Source organism: Suncus etruscus, chromosome 13 (genome assembly GCF_024139225.1).
Source record: "Suncus etruscus isolate mSunEtr1 chromosome 13, mSunEtr1.pri.cur, whole genome shotgun sequence".
Lineage (NCBI taxonomy): Eukaryota > Metazoa > Chordata > Mammalia > Eulipotyphla > Soricidae > Suncus > Suncus etruscus.
In genome coordinates this window covers 7,044,400-7,057,901 of record NC_064860.1, presented here as the reverse complement: position 1 = coordinate 7,057,901, position 13,502 = coordinate 7,044,400, and the positions used below count along the sequence as shown (strand labels likewise).

The 13,502-nt window shown below is 31.3% G+C and overlaps 1 protein-coding gene across 1 annotated transcript in view; it reads left to right on the top strand.

Moving 5' to 3' along the window:
• DGKB (diacylglycerol kinase beta) overlaps window positions 1-13,502 on the top strand; it is a 754,568-nt gene that overhangs the window by 417,401 nt on the left and 323,665 nt on the right. The window contains exon 21 of the mRNA XM_049785694.1: window positions 6,704-6,768. Within this exon, the coding sequence (XP_049641651.1) occupies window positions 6,704-6,768 (65 nt within the window). The remainder of the gene's footprint in view (window positions 1-6,703; window positions 6,769-13,502) is intronic.

Here is a 13,502-nt window from a genome sequence, read left to right as displayed (position 1 = left end):
CTCCATTAGAATTTCAGTAGCATCTGACAAGCTTATTTGAAAAATATTATAGAAAAAATTTTAGGGATTACAATAAATCTATACAATGCTTTGCCAAGTATTACTATTTTAATGATGTTAATCTTTCAAATCTATGAGTAAGATATTTGTCTCAAATTACGTATGTCTCTTTTGTTTTTTTGAGCAGTGTTTTATAGTTGTTGTTTTTTATATAGCTCTTTAACCACCTTGTTAAGTTGATTACAATGTACTATATTTTCTGAGACACAAATGTGAAAGGAATTTTTAATATATTTCTTATCTTATTTGTGTATATGAAAGCCATGGACTTTTGCATATTGACTTTGTAGCCTGTCACTTTACTATAAAAGTCTTTTGTTTCCAATAACAATTTTGTGGAGACTTTACAATTTTCTATATATAGTATCATGTCATAAGCAAACAGTGAGAGCTTCACTTCTTCCTTTCCTATGTAGATGCCCTTGATGCATTTTTCTTGCTTGATACAAGTACTTACATGCTAGATTGAATAGAAGTTGTGAATGGGGGCAAAATTGCTTTCTGTCACATCTTAGTGTTATGTTTTTCACTATTGAATTTAATGTTTACAATGGGTTTGTGATAAATGTTTTTTTTTAACAATATTGAGGAAATTTCCTTCAATGTCCATCTTTATTTGGGGGAGGTTGGGTCACACCCACCACACTCAGGATTTACTCCTGGCTTAGCGCTCAGAAATCACTCCTGGCAGGCTCAGGGGACCATATGGGATGCAGGGATTTAAACCACCTTCCTTCTGCCAAACCACCTTCCTTCTGCATGAAAAGCAAACACCCTACCTCCATGCTATCTCTTTGGCCCCTCAATGTCCATCTTGTTGAAAGTTATTATCATGAAATGGTGCTGAACTTTGTCAATTCTTTTCACAGTATCTATTGATACGATCAGATGGATATTTTTTTATTTTATTAATAAAGTGTATTACATCAATTGACTTGCATATGTTAAATCATCCCCATCCATGAATCTCAGAATAAATTCTCCTTAGTCATGAATTCTTGATGAGTTGTTGGATTCTGTTTGGTAGTATTTTGTTGAGGATATTTACATCTGTGTTAATCAAGGAAATGGGTAAATAATTCTCTTTTTTGGTGGGGTCTGCCGGCTTTTGATAGCAGGGTGATATTGGCTTCACAAAAATTATTTGAGAGTGTGTCTGTTTCTTTAATTTTTGGAAGAGCTTAGAGAGGATTGGCAGTGTATCCCCTTTAAACGTTTGAAAAATTCACTAGTGTATCCATCTGGACCTAGGCTTTTATTTTTGGGAAGCCTTTTGATTATTCGAACAATTTCCTCAAGAATGATGTGGCCTAGAGATTCTCAAAGTAGTATCTGATTATCTTTGCATTTTTGTATTATCTGTAGTGACCTCCCCCATATCATTTCTGATTATGCTTATTATGTTTCTCAATTTCTCTTTCTGAGTCTTGCTAATAGTTTATCAACCTTATTTATTTTTTTAATCAAAGAAACAACTCTTGAATTCATTGAAATTTTGGAATATATTTTTGGTTTCCAGATCATTAATTTCTGCTTTAAGTTTTATTATTTCCTTCTACCACTTTTTTTAGCTCATTTTGTTGATCATTGTCCAATTTCTTTAGCTGTATCATTAAGTTACTTATGTAGGCCTTTTTTTTTTATTTCTGAAGAATGCTTGTAAAGGACGCTATAAATTTCCCCCATAGTACTATTTTTGATATGTTCCAAGATTCTGATAACTTGAGTTTTCATTCTCATGACCCACTGGATATTTCAGCAGTGAAATGTTTAATTTACAGGTTTTAAGGTTATGTCTCCATTCTCTTTGTAATTCACCTCTAACAACCAATACACAAAAATGATCTATCTGTTACATTAGTAGTTCCAGGAGTTAAGGGTAGAGATATGGGATACATGCTGGAAATAATGACAGAGAGAGATCAACACTGGCAGTGGGAATTGCCCTAATACACTGTCATTATACACCTTCAATATAACTGAAAAAATTTTGATTCATATTAGTGTCAATAAAAATGATAAAATATAATTTAATTACAAATAATTTACAGTTCAAAATAATAAAACAAATTTGAGTTAATGAAGACATAGTTTAAAATCACAACTTTATTTGTCTTAAAGCAATCTCTTTTGCATTCATAATCATTTATTGTGGAGACAATATATAAATACTCCATCTATTTAGAACATTACTTAACTTGTAATACCATGTTACCTTTAAAAGCAATATCTAGCAAAGCTCTATAAAATGTTTAGAAGTGTGATAGGTCTGGTATCCCACTGCTGGTAAAATACTTGCTTTGAGTCTACAATACTCTAACTTCAAAATCTTGAACCACAAAACTTGATTTTTAAATTGATTTTAGGGTACTCTTTTAATAATAATAAAATTATGACAGGTAAAATAAGTAAGAAAATAAAAATTAAATTTAATAAAAATAGAAAATAATTTTTAACTGCAATTCTTATCTTAGAAACAAAAAGTTTAAAAATTTTTTATTTGAACTAAAAGTAGTTCTAGACTTATTTGTTTTTTAAAGACAAATCAAAAAAATAAATTTTATTATTCAGGCTTATTTCAATTACTTATTGGTCTTTATATTTTTTATTTAAACAACTTTATTACATACATGATTGTTTGGGTTTCAGTCATGTAAAGATCACCACCCATCACCAGTGCAACATTCTCATCACCAATGTCCCAAATCTCCCTCCTCTCCACCCAACCCCCGCCTGTACTCTAGACAGGCTTTCTATTTCCCTCGTACATTCTCCTTATTAGGATAGTTCAAAACGTAGTTATTTCTCTAACTAAACTCATCCTGTTTGTGGTGAGCCTCATGAGGTGAGCTGTAACTTCCAGCTCTTTTCTCTTTTGTGCCTGAAAGTTATTATTGCAAGAATGTCTTTCATTTTTCTTAAAACCCATAGATGAGTCAGACCATTCTGCATCTTTCTCTCTCTCTCTCTCTCTCTCTCTCTCTCTCTCTCTCTCTCTCTCTCTCTCTCTCTCTCTCTCTCTGACTTATTTCACTCAGCATAACAGATTCCATGTACATCCATGTATAGGAAAATTTCATGACTTCATCTCTCCTGACAGCTGCATAATATTCCATTGTGTATATGTACCACATTTTCTTTAGCCATTCATCTGTTGAAGGGTATCTTGGCTGTTTCCAGAGTCTTGCTATGGTAAATAGTTCTGCAATGAATATAGATGTAAGGAAGGGATTTTTGTATTGTATTTTTGTGTTCCTCGGGTATATTCCTAGGAGTGGTATAGCTGGGTCATATGGGAGCTTGATTTCCAGTTTTTGGAGGAATCTCCACATTGCTTTCCATAAAGGTTGAACTAGACGGCATTCCCACCAGCAGTGGATAAGAGTTCCTTTCTCTCCACATCCCCACCAACACTGCTTGTTCTTACTCTTTGTGATGTGTGCCAATCTCTGTGGTGTGAGGTGGTACCTCATAGTTGTTTTGATTTGCATCTCCCTGATGATTAGTGATGTGGACCATTTTTTTCATGTGTCTTTTAGCCATTTGTATTTCTTCTTTGTCAAAGAGTTTGTCCATTTCTTCTCCCTATTTTTTGATGGGATTAGATGTTTTTTCTTGTAAAGTTCTGTCAGTGCCTTGTATATTTTGGAGATTAGCCCCTTGTCTGATGGGTATGGTCTTTATTTTTTATAATTCCAGTTGTCACTAAAATATGGCTGCTAGTTAAACATGTGGATTTTAACAGATTTCTTTCAAGCCTCTTGAGAGTATGCCAAAAGAAAGGTCCTATGGGAATTTATTCTTAATTCTCATCCAAAAGACCATCTGCTAACATTGTTCTTAATAGTGTAGCTAGCAATGCCAACATTCTCTTGGTAGTGGAACTCATTCAGCAAAGAAAAGGTGACAGGACTGACCCTCACTAGTTATTTTTGCCTTGTCTTAATAAGTGCTCCAGTGTCCAAGTATCTTATAGATAGTGCTAATATTTTAAGAGAAAATAATCTATTTTAATATTTAGAATTGTGTACACATCAAAAGCACTGTGATGTGTATATTTTACAGGTATATAGATATATAATGTTAAGTTTCACGTTGTTTTACCTAAAACAAAATTTATCCCTTGTTTCTTTGTATGTCGTTCACCTGAGGCTGGAGATCCAGCATGTGGGGTTATTTTACAATGTAATATAATTTATAACATATACCCAATATTCCATTATTTGTATAATTTTAATCAGCATATTATATTTAAAATATTTCTATATGCTTTTATTTTAAGTTGTATACCAAAGGGAGTGGAGAGATAGCACAGCTGATAAATTGCTTTTGCCTAGATTGTGTTGCACCAAGTTCAGTCCTCAGCACCCCATATATTCCTTCAAACCCCACCAGACATGCAGCCAACTTGGGTTTGATCCCCAGTATCCCATGTGGTTTCCCAGGCCTGCCATCAAAAATCCCTGGAGCTATCCCTGAGCACAGCCAGGTATAGCCCAAAACCCGAAGAAAATTTAAAAATAAAATTAAAAAATGTCAAGGCACTGTGATTCACATATTTTCTAATTTAAAACTTGTTTATTCATGTTATATGAAAAAATATAGATGCTCACCATATGTACATGTGTTTACACAGAAAACACATTAAAGTTATCTTTGTCTAGGCCAGAGTGGTGGCGCAAGCTGTAGGGTATCTGCCTTGCATGCCCTACCTAGGACAGACTGCTATTTAATACCCCAGTGTCTCATCACCGGGTGTGACCCAAAAACCAAAAAAAAAAAAAAAAAAGTTATCTTTGTCTATTTCGTGTCCTCGATGCTCCCTTAACAATAATCCATTCATGTCAATATATTCTCTTGAGATATTTATTTTGGAAGGAATAGTTGTCTAACTCTAAAAATATATGCTTTTAAAACAAGTTATTTTGTGTATTGTATTGTTAAATGTTTTAGTTTTATAAATTAGCAGGAACAAATAATTCAAACAGAAGTAAAATGCAATGATATTGTCCCTGAGGATAAATCAATATTGATCATTAATTCTTAAGGCTGGATTCATATTTCTTTGCTTTTGTTTAAATGTCTAGTGGTTGTGTACATCTAATTATATGGCTATACAAATTGATTTTGAAGCAAGAATAAAGATAAAATAAAGGATATTTCAAAAATAATTAATGTCCATGCTACCAGTACATAATAGATATTATATCTCAGAGTTTATGTGATTTCATATTGTAATAATAAATGATACTGTAAAATGTATTTACACATATATTTTACTCATAGAGCATACTCATAGTTAAAAATATAGAGGATAAAATAAAGTAGAAAATATAGATAGAGAACAATTGAACCAAAAAAATAAAACATAGTCCAATTCTTCTTAGGACATCAGGAAGTTGGTCATATTTACCTAGATAACAAGATTTTATATTAAGATATTAAATCATAGAAAAATTTTAGTGTTTTATACTTTGTTTATATCACATCTTCCTTTTTGTCTGTCCCTTTCACTGGTACATGAATTCGATTGTTCAGCTAGTTTTAACAGATAGGCTGTTTGAAAAGGAAACCTTACAATTCTACTACAATTCTTTCTTGTTTGAGAAAAATATCTTTCTGTGTGAGATTTGCAGTGGGCATCGATCTGTCTCTCATTGTATCTCAGGATTTCTCATGCATGAGTAAGCACATTCACCTAATTTCACTCATTATTCTTTTTTAATTCTTGATTATTGTTTTCAAGATTATCTCTAATACAAAACATCTTTATTCCTTTGTGTTGGGTTCTCTTTCCTTTATCTTCCCTATGAAATAACATTAATAGCTATCACAACAGTTGTCCCCTTTTTTGAGATAAGTAATTAATATATTAGTTTCTCATTGGAGTGATTCATCGTGTGGGATTGAATCCAAAGAGGATATCTCTGTGCTTGAAAAGTCAGCAAAAATCATTTGGGCTTCAAATGTTTGAGCTCTATTATCCACACATTCTACTAGATGCTATATTACATAACTCTGAATTGAGTTTAGAGAAAGAAAAAAAAATTATTATGGTACTGTACTGGCACATTTACTGTCTCTGACTGTTTCATTTGTCACCAGTTGAAGCAATATAAATGAATGATAGTTACTTGTAAAACTGTTAATATCATACATCCGAGACCATCTAAAATTGAAATAACATATTTTATAATGTAGTTTACTATATATATGTATATATATATATATATATATATATATATATATAATAAGCCTTAGATCTGGGAACTTTTCTAACTGATAATATCAATAGACCACTCTTCAAACTCTTGTTAACTGTTTTAAAATACTCTTAATATATATGCAAATAAAAATATCTTAATATATTTTTTAACTTTTAATGTAATCGGTGTGAGTATCAAGTACAATTAAAGGATATCTATAAGAGCATAGATTATATATAAGTATGGCATATCACTAATAAAATTTGTTGTTATAAAATATTTAAATATAATTTACACGAGTTATATGCTTTTGTATAATTTGGAACATCTCCTTGGTAATATTTTCAAAAAGTAATTAAAATACTGTTTTCTTTTATTCTTTTTTCATAGCAAGGTTATTAACAGTTCTGTATTACTTTGCTCTGTTTTCTTCATAGGATGCCTCTATTGCACACAGATTTCATATCATGAGAGAAAAACACCCAGAAAAATTCAACAGTAGGTAAGAGAAATAATTATGGTCATGTGGTCATTTATGATGAATTATATCATAAGCAGTGCCACTTGTGATATAAATATATACCACTGAGTAAGACTAAATATCTGGGTATTATAACTGAAATAGAAATAAATTAAATGTTTTAATGGAATTTTAACAAAATACACTATGGTCACTCTTAGTTCATTCATATGCCATACAAATAAACTCAAATACATGATGAAAATAATATTTTATTGGGTTATACTGGAGGTCTTTACAAGAGGGTTTATGAGTGGCAATCTCCCTAAATCCCAGAGAAAGACATGAAGCTCTAATTTGATAAAGTTATATAATAGACTACACAAGTTTTAGATAAGACTGCTGCTCTTTATACTGCCTCAGCCGAGTTGGAACTAAACCAGAGAAATAGCAAGGAGATCATAAAATATTTGAAATGGCTGAACTTATTTTTAATATATATATATATATATATATATATATGCCATTTAGTTTAATATAGATTTGCCATCATGCAAAAGCATTTCATGGAAAATGTAGGTGTTGACTTTTCTGTTCTTCAGAGAAATAGAAAAAGGCTTAGTGATGTGTCTTTACTAATTTCATAATAAAATATAGTTTATTGTCAATAAACTGACCCTGAAAATGGTGCAGAAGTGGTTTCTTTTACTTAGGTCATATTTATTTCTACCATTTATGGTTTAAAAACTATAATCTATGTTTACATAAAATTCTGACCTGTATGTTAGTGTTCAAAGCAAAAGGATCTATTCTATCTATATGTGGTTAAATTGACTGCTAAAGATGTTTCAAACCACTTTTTAAATAACAAACCCTGATAATTTCTCTGTTTCAGCTTTGTCACACATTGGTACTTGACATGTTTCCTTTCATAAAATTTCAATGATAATAAAATGTTAAAATATGTCATGCATTACAAAAATAAATCATAAGTAATCTAATAAAAATAATGTTCTAATATCTTATATAAAGATGAAGAGAAATTATAATTTAGAATACCTAGATTATTTGCATAAAATATGTAAAAATATAAACAAATTAGAAACAAAACTATGTTTACAATATAGATTTTAACACTTGATAACGGGACTTAAATGTCCTGGAAATAAACATTTTTATCAATGTAAATAAAATAATCAGATAAAATAAACTATCCAAATATTTTATTTTCCCAAATAGTACTTACCCAAATGCCATCTGTGAAACATTCATATAAAATATTTCTATATTAAAAGTAGGTTTCAAGGAAAGATAATACAAGCTATTTTGAAAATACAGCATGCAGTGGACCTCTTCTGTTGTTTCCCATTGTAAAAACTATTTAAGGCAAAATATAGAAGAGACATTTTAAATGATATGTAAAGCATTTTGGTCCCCAAATTAATTCAGCAGAGACAGAGGAAAAAATAGAATGATAACCTAGAAAATGGAAGAAGAAAGTGGAAAGGATATGGCAATGAAGTGAACAATGATAATTAAAAAGACAAAGGTGTATTAATATATTTTTTGCTCTAATCAAATTCAATCACGTATGCAAACCAAAAATACAAGATTCTGCACTAAGTGCAGAAGCTAGTGAAATCTGTTCACCAGAATCATTTTAATTTTATTTCTTTTTAATTTCAATTTTATTATTTACTTATAACCTCTTAATATTTTATTATTAATCAGACTACCAATCTTGATATTCTTAGTTGCTCAATATATGGTTAGATACCATACTCAATGCATCTTTTCCACAATATATTTATCAAATTAAAAGTACATTATATTGAAATGTATGTCCATACTCTGGGTAATTTAAGGAAAGTAACTCACTTAGATAATAAGAGCATAAAATACAGCTTCACATAGGCCCTTTTCACATAATTCAAAGAATTCTAGGTATATAAGTTATTCAGTATATTATAAATAAGCATTTTGTTTGATTTTGAGCCACACATTGCATTGGTCAAGGTTTACTCCTGGCTCTGAGCTCAGGAGTTACTCCAGGAGATTTTGGGAGACAATAAGAGATGCTGAGACTTGAACTTCATTTGGTCATATACATGGCAAGTGCCCTACCCTCTGCACAATAGCTGTTTGCAACACAGCTGTTTTTGTTTTGTTTTGTTTTGTTTTGTTTTGGGGTTTTTTGTGCCACACCCATTTGATGCTCAGGGGTTATTCCTGGCTATGTGCTAAGAAATTGCCCCTGACTTGGGGGGACCATATGGGATGCCGGGGGATCAAACCACAGTCCTTCCTTGGCTTGTTCTTGCAAGGCAGACACCTTACCTCTAGAGCCACCTCAACGGCCCCATGTTGTTTTTTTTTTTTAAAGATGATTATCAAGTCCTGAAATTATATATATTACCAAGTAATTTAGATCTTATGGGTTAATCTATACTTTGTAATTCTCTTTCCTCAGAATCATAAGATTTAGGATGATTTTCTAAGCTACCATGTGATATATCTACAGAATAATATTTTACTATATCCAAAATAAATGTCATGTGCTGAGTGGGCAGTGTATTCTTATAAAGGACATTTTTTTTGAGAAATCAATGTTATGCACTAGGTTCATCGTAAGTTTTTCTTATTGACAGAATTCAAACTTGGATTTTTTAAATTCTCTGAATAGCATTTCAGATCAGAGATCTTGTCACAATCAACCATATCATCTATATTATCTGCTAGCATACATGCCACAACATTCATTTCTATTTTAAAGAACATGATATGTTAACATTTTCTTAAGGAAATTAATCACAAAGATAGGTAATAAGGCTGTCTATACATCTTATGACACAATCTGAACTAAAAGTAAAGTTAATAATTATATTGCTCTTAAGATAATTCTGCCTAAATGGTTTACATTGGGTTATTTTCTAATTTTTTATATAAATACAAATAATACAAATATGTAGATGGTACTACTTCCTGTTTTTTAAGGATTCTTACATTAAAATAAATGTAAAAAAGGATTACCAGACATTTCAACTCAAAACAAAATGCCCTTACATGTTTATGCTAATATTATTTCAAAGAACTTATTGTATAATACTGGTATTTAAATTTACTTTATTTACTTTAGTTTACTTAATAATTGCTATTTAAAATATTATAAATGCTCTTATAATTCCTATCTATACTGCCACATGTATCTAGATATAGCACTTTGATTTCTAGTTTTAATATGATATAAATTATTGTCCATAAACACTAAATTAACATCCATTTAAATTATTAGAGAGGATTATACCATATATGATAGTAAGGAAAACTGAATTCCATGGAAAAACCATACATTAATGATGAAGTTTACAAAGGTTTATAAAGCCAAATATATAAAAATTAATTATTGCTCTTTCAAGGCTTTGGTAATATAGTCTTGACTTGATTTCGGAGGACCAGTTCAATTCTTTTTTTTTAAATATAAATATTTAAGCACCAGAATTACAAGCATGTTTGTAGTTGGATTTCAGTTATAAACAGAACACCCCCCATCACCAGAGCAGCATTACTACCACTAATGCCTCTTCTCCTCCCCCTCCTCTGCCTGTTTTTTCGACAGGCATTCTACTTCTCTCAGTTCAAATTCTTTATGTGGTGTATTTAGAAGTTTGCTGATAAACGTGACAGCCAGAAATACTTTATAAAAATACTCTTTCAAGAAATCATTGCTGGTTAAAGTCTAATCTCTAATCCTTAAGATTATTCTCTTTTTCATTAAAACTTTTCCAAGAGGGTAGATACTATGTTTCTGTACAATATTATGCTTTTTTATGAAGCTATCTATAACTAGAAAACTAAAATTTATGTGTGGAATTAAATAAGGCACTTTCACTAGAAATCTAGATATTCTTGGGGCCAGAGAGGTAGTGCAGCAGTAGGAGTTTGCCTTGAGTGCAACTGACTTAGGAAGGACAGTGATTTGGTCCCCTGGCACCAATATGGTCCCCCAAGCCAGGAGCTATTTCTGATCACAGAGCCAGGAGTAACCCCTGATCATCACAGAGTGTGGCCCAAAAAGAAAAAAAAAATCTTGGTATTCTTGTAATATTTGGTATTATTTGAGATGGTTTTGCCTATCAAATGTGTCAAATGTGTAAATAACACTGAAAATTGGAATATCTTACTAATCAATATTTATTACAATGCCTAAAAAAATCAATGCTATACAAATTTCCTAAGGAATTTGCAGTATATACAATTTTGAAAATGTATCTGTATATTTAAATTAGCATTTCTTTTTTTGTTGTTTGTTTTTTTGGGGGGGCAGGGGTTACTACTGGCTATGTGCTCAGACATTGCTCCTGGCTTGGGAGACCATAAGGGACGCTGGGGGATGAACTGCAGTCTGTTCCAGGTTAGCATGTGCAAGGCAAATGCCCTACTGCTTGCGCCACCGTTTTGGCCCCTGATTCTCTTTTTTAATTTTATCTTGCTTATTATAAAATGCAGACCTTGTGTGATTATGGAGTCTCTTTTCTCTTATACTTTATCTACATAGTACATGAAACAATGACATTAAATAGATGATAGTTCCTACCTTTATTACATTATAATTGAATGATATTTTGTCTTTCAATTTTACTATTTTATAGCTTGCCCTTCTTGAATGTTAAAAGATTAACAAAAATTGAAAATGTGACTGGAGACATATAGTGTGGGTAAGGTGTTTTGCCTGGTACATTACCAACCTGAGTTCAATCCCCAGCATCATATAGGATCCCCAAAAATGTCCCCTAAAAGGTTTTTTTTCCCTTTATTTTTTTCCCCAGGGGCACCACCGAAAACCAAGTGAAAGTGTGGCAATGGCACAACTCTGGGTGGCCCCCATCTATAAGAAAAGTATTTATTATAGCATGATTAATTTTTAGTGACCAACTTGTTAAAATTTTAAATAAGAAAATAATCAAACTTTATGACTTTATTTTTCCGAACAGCTGCATAGAAATTAGAGGGAGAATGGTAAACAGAGATTGATCACTCTCATTTGTAGAATACAAAAAAAAAACCGATAATATGATAATAATATATAGAGATAATAGAGATGAGGGCCAGGAGTGCCAAGAGGACCAGTTCATTGTAGGAAGCTTCCCACCAATAGCAGGTACTTGATTAAGTTTTGTAAATGATCACTCTGGTTAGGAACTGAGTGGTTGAATAAATCTCTTTAAGTTATGTGTCTAAAAGTAAAAAGAAAAAGGGGGGGTGTCTTCCACAGAAGCAGGCAGAGGAGAGGGCGGGGTGGGGGGCAGAAGAGAAACTAAAAACATTGGTGGCAGGAAAATATGCCATTGTGAAGGGTGTTATGCATAATTCGACTGAAAATCAGGAACAACTTTTTGTGTATTTCATAGTGATTCAATTAAAGAATTTATTTATAAAAATAAAAAAATAAACTATCAAAAGTAGGAAAATAATTATTTTTCATTTTCTAATAGAATGACTACTACGCAGTTATATTCTTTTTTTGGGGGGTGTCACATCTGGCAGCACTTAGGAGTTACTCCTGGTTCTGTGCTCAGAAATCACTCCTGGCAGGCTCAGAGGATGATATGGGATGCCAGGATTCGGATCACCATCAGTCTGCATGCAATCAAGTGGGTGAGACCTGGAGAAAAATACGAAATCTTTTTATGGTTTGTTACCATTGCTTCATTCTTTTATTTGATGCCCTTGTCTTCATTTTTTTGTGGATTTCTTATTCTTCTATTTTTCTAACATAACTACTGAGATCAATGAGCTGAAGGATCAATGAACAAGGTCCTGCTACTTGGATACAATATTGCTTATCTGATATTGAGATGGTTGTTTATTTTGAGAACATTTAGGTAGACACTGAATATTTAAATCTCTAAAGAACATATCAATATTTTTTTGAAAATTTAATTTGGGGTTACAGATAAATCTTACAAAATGATAGATGCTACAGAAGAGAGATATTTTATATTTCTCAGAAATATTATATATTGTTCAGTACAGAGGAAGGTTATTTCCTGGGACTCTCAACTTAATATGACCACTGTGCTTTAAATATATATCTATATGTAGATATATATTTAGAGGTTACTTATTTATAGTATATAATCTAAGATTATGATGTAAAAGATACAATCATTACTATTTTTCTAGATAAGTATATTTTAGTAGTCATTCCCTATAAAAGATTATAAATATTTTCTCCCTTTACCTTTCTCTTTCTAAAATTTGTGTTTTTGCTTTGCATTAATTTACATGTATGTTATGCAAAAATTGTAGATACATCTAAACAAATTTATACACACTCACATTAACTTCCTGAGATTCAAAATTAAGAAATACATTTGTATAGTAATAGCTAACTCAGAAAGGTCCACCAAAATGTACAAGATAAAATTTTGTTTATGTAGAATATTAAATATCAAAAAATAATTTTAAGAAAAATTAAAATCATCATCACAGCCTCTTCATGAAAAGGAATGATTTCTGAAATTAAAATATTGAATTCTTTCTGCAAGTTTACAACAAACTATTTATAATAAATATTTATTAATTTTAAAATTAGGAGACTTAAGGTAATTCTTAAACTTAAAACTTCAGATAAGGTCCAAATATTAATATAGGGTCTAGGACACTCTCTTTGCATGCAGACTACTTAAGGTTCAATCTCTTATATCCCAGGTGGTCGCAAAGCACGACCTAAGTGACTCTTAAGACATGATACCTACCTGAAGAGCAAGGAATAA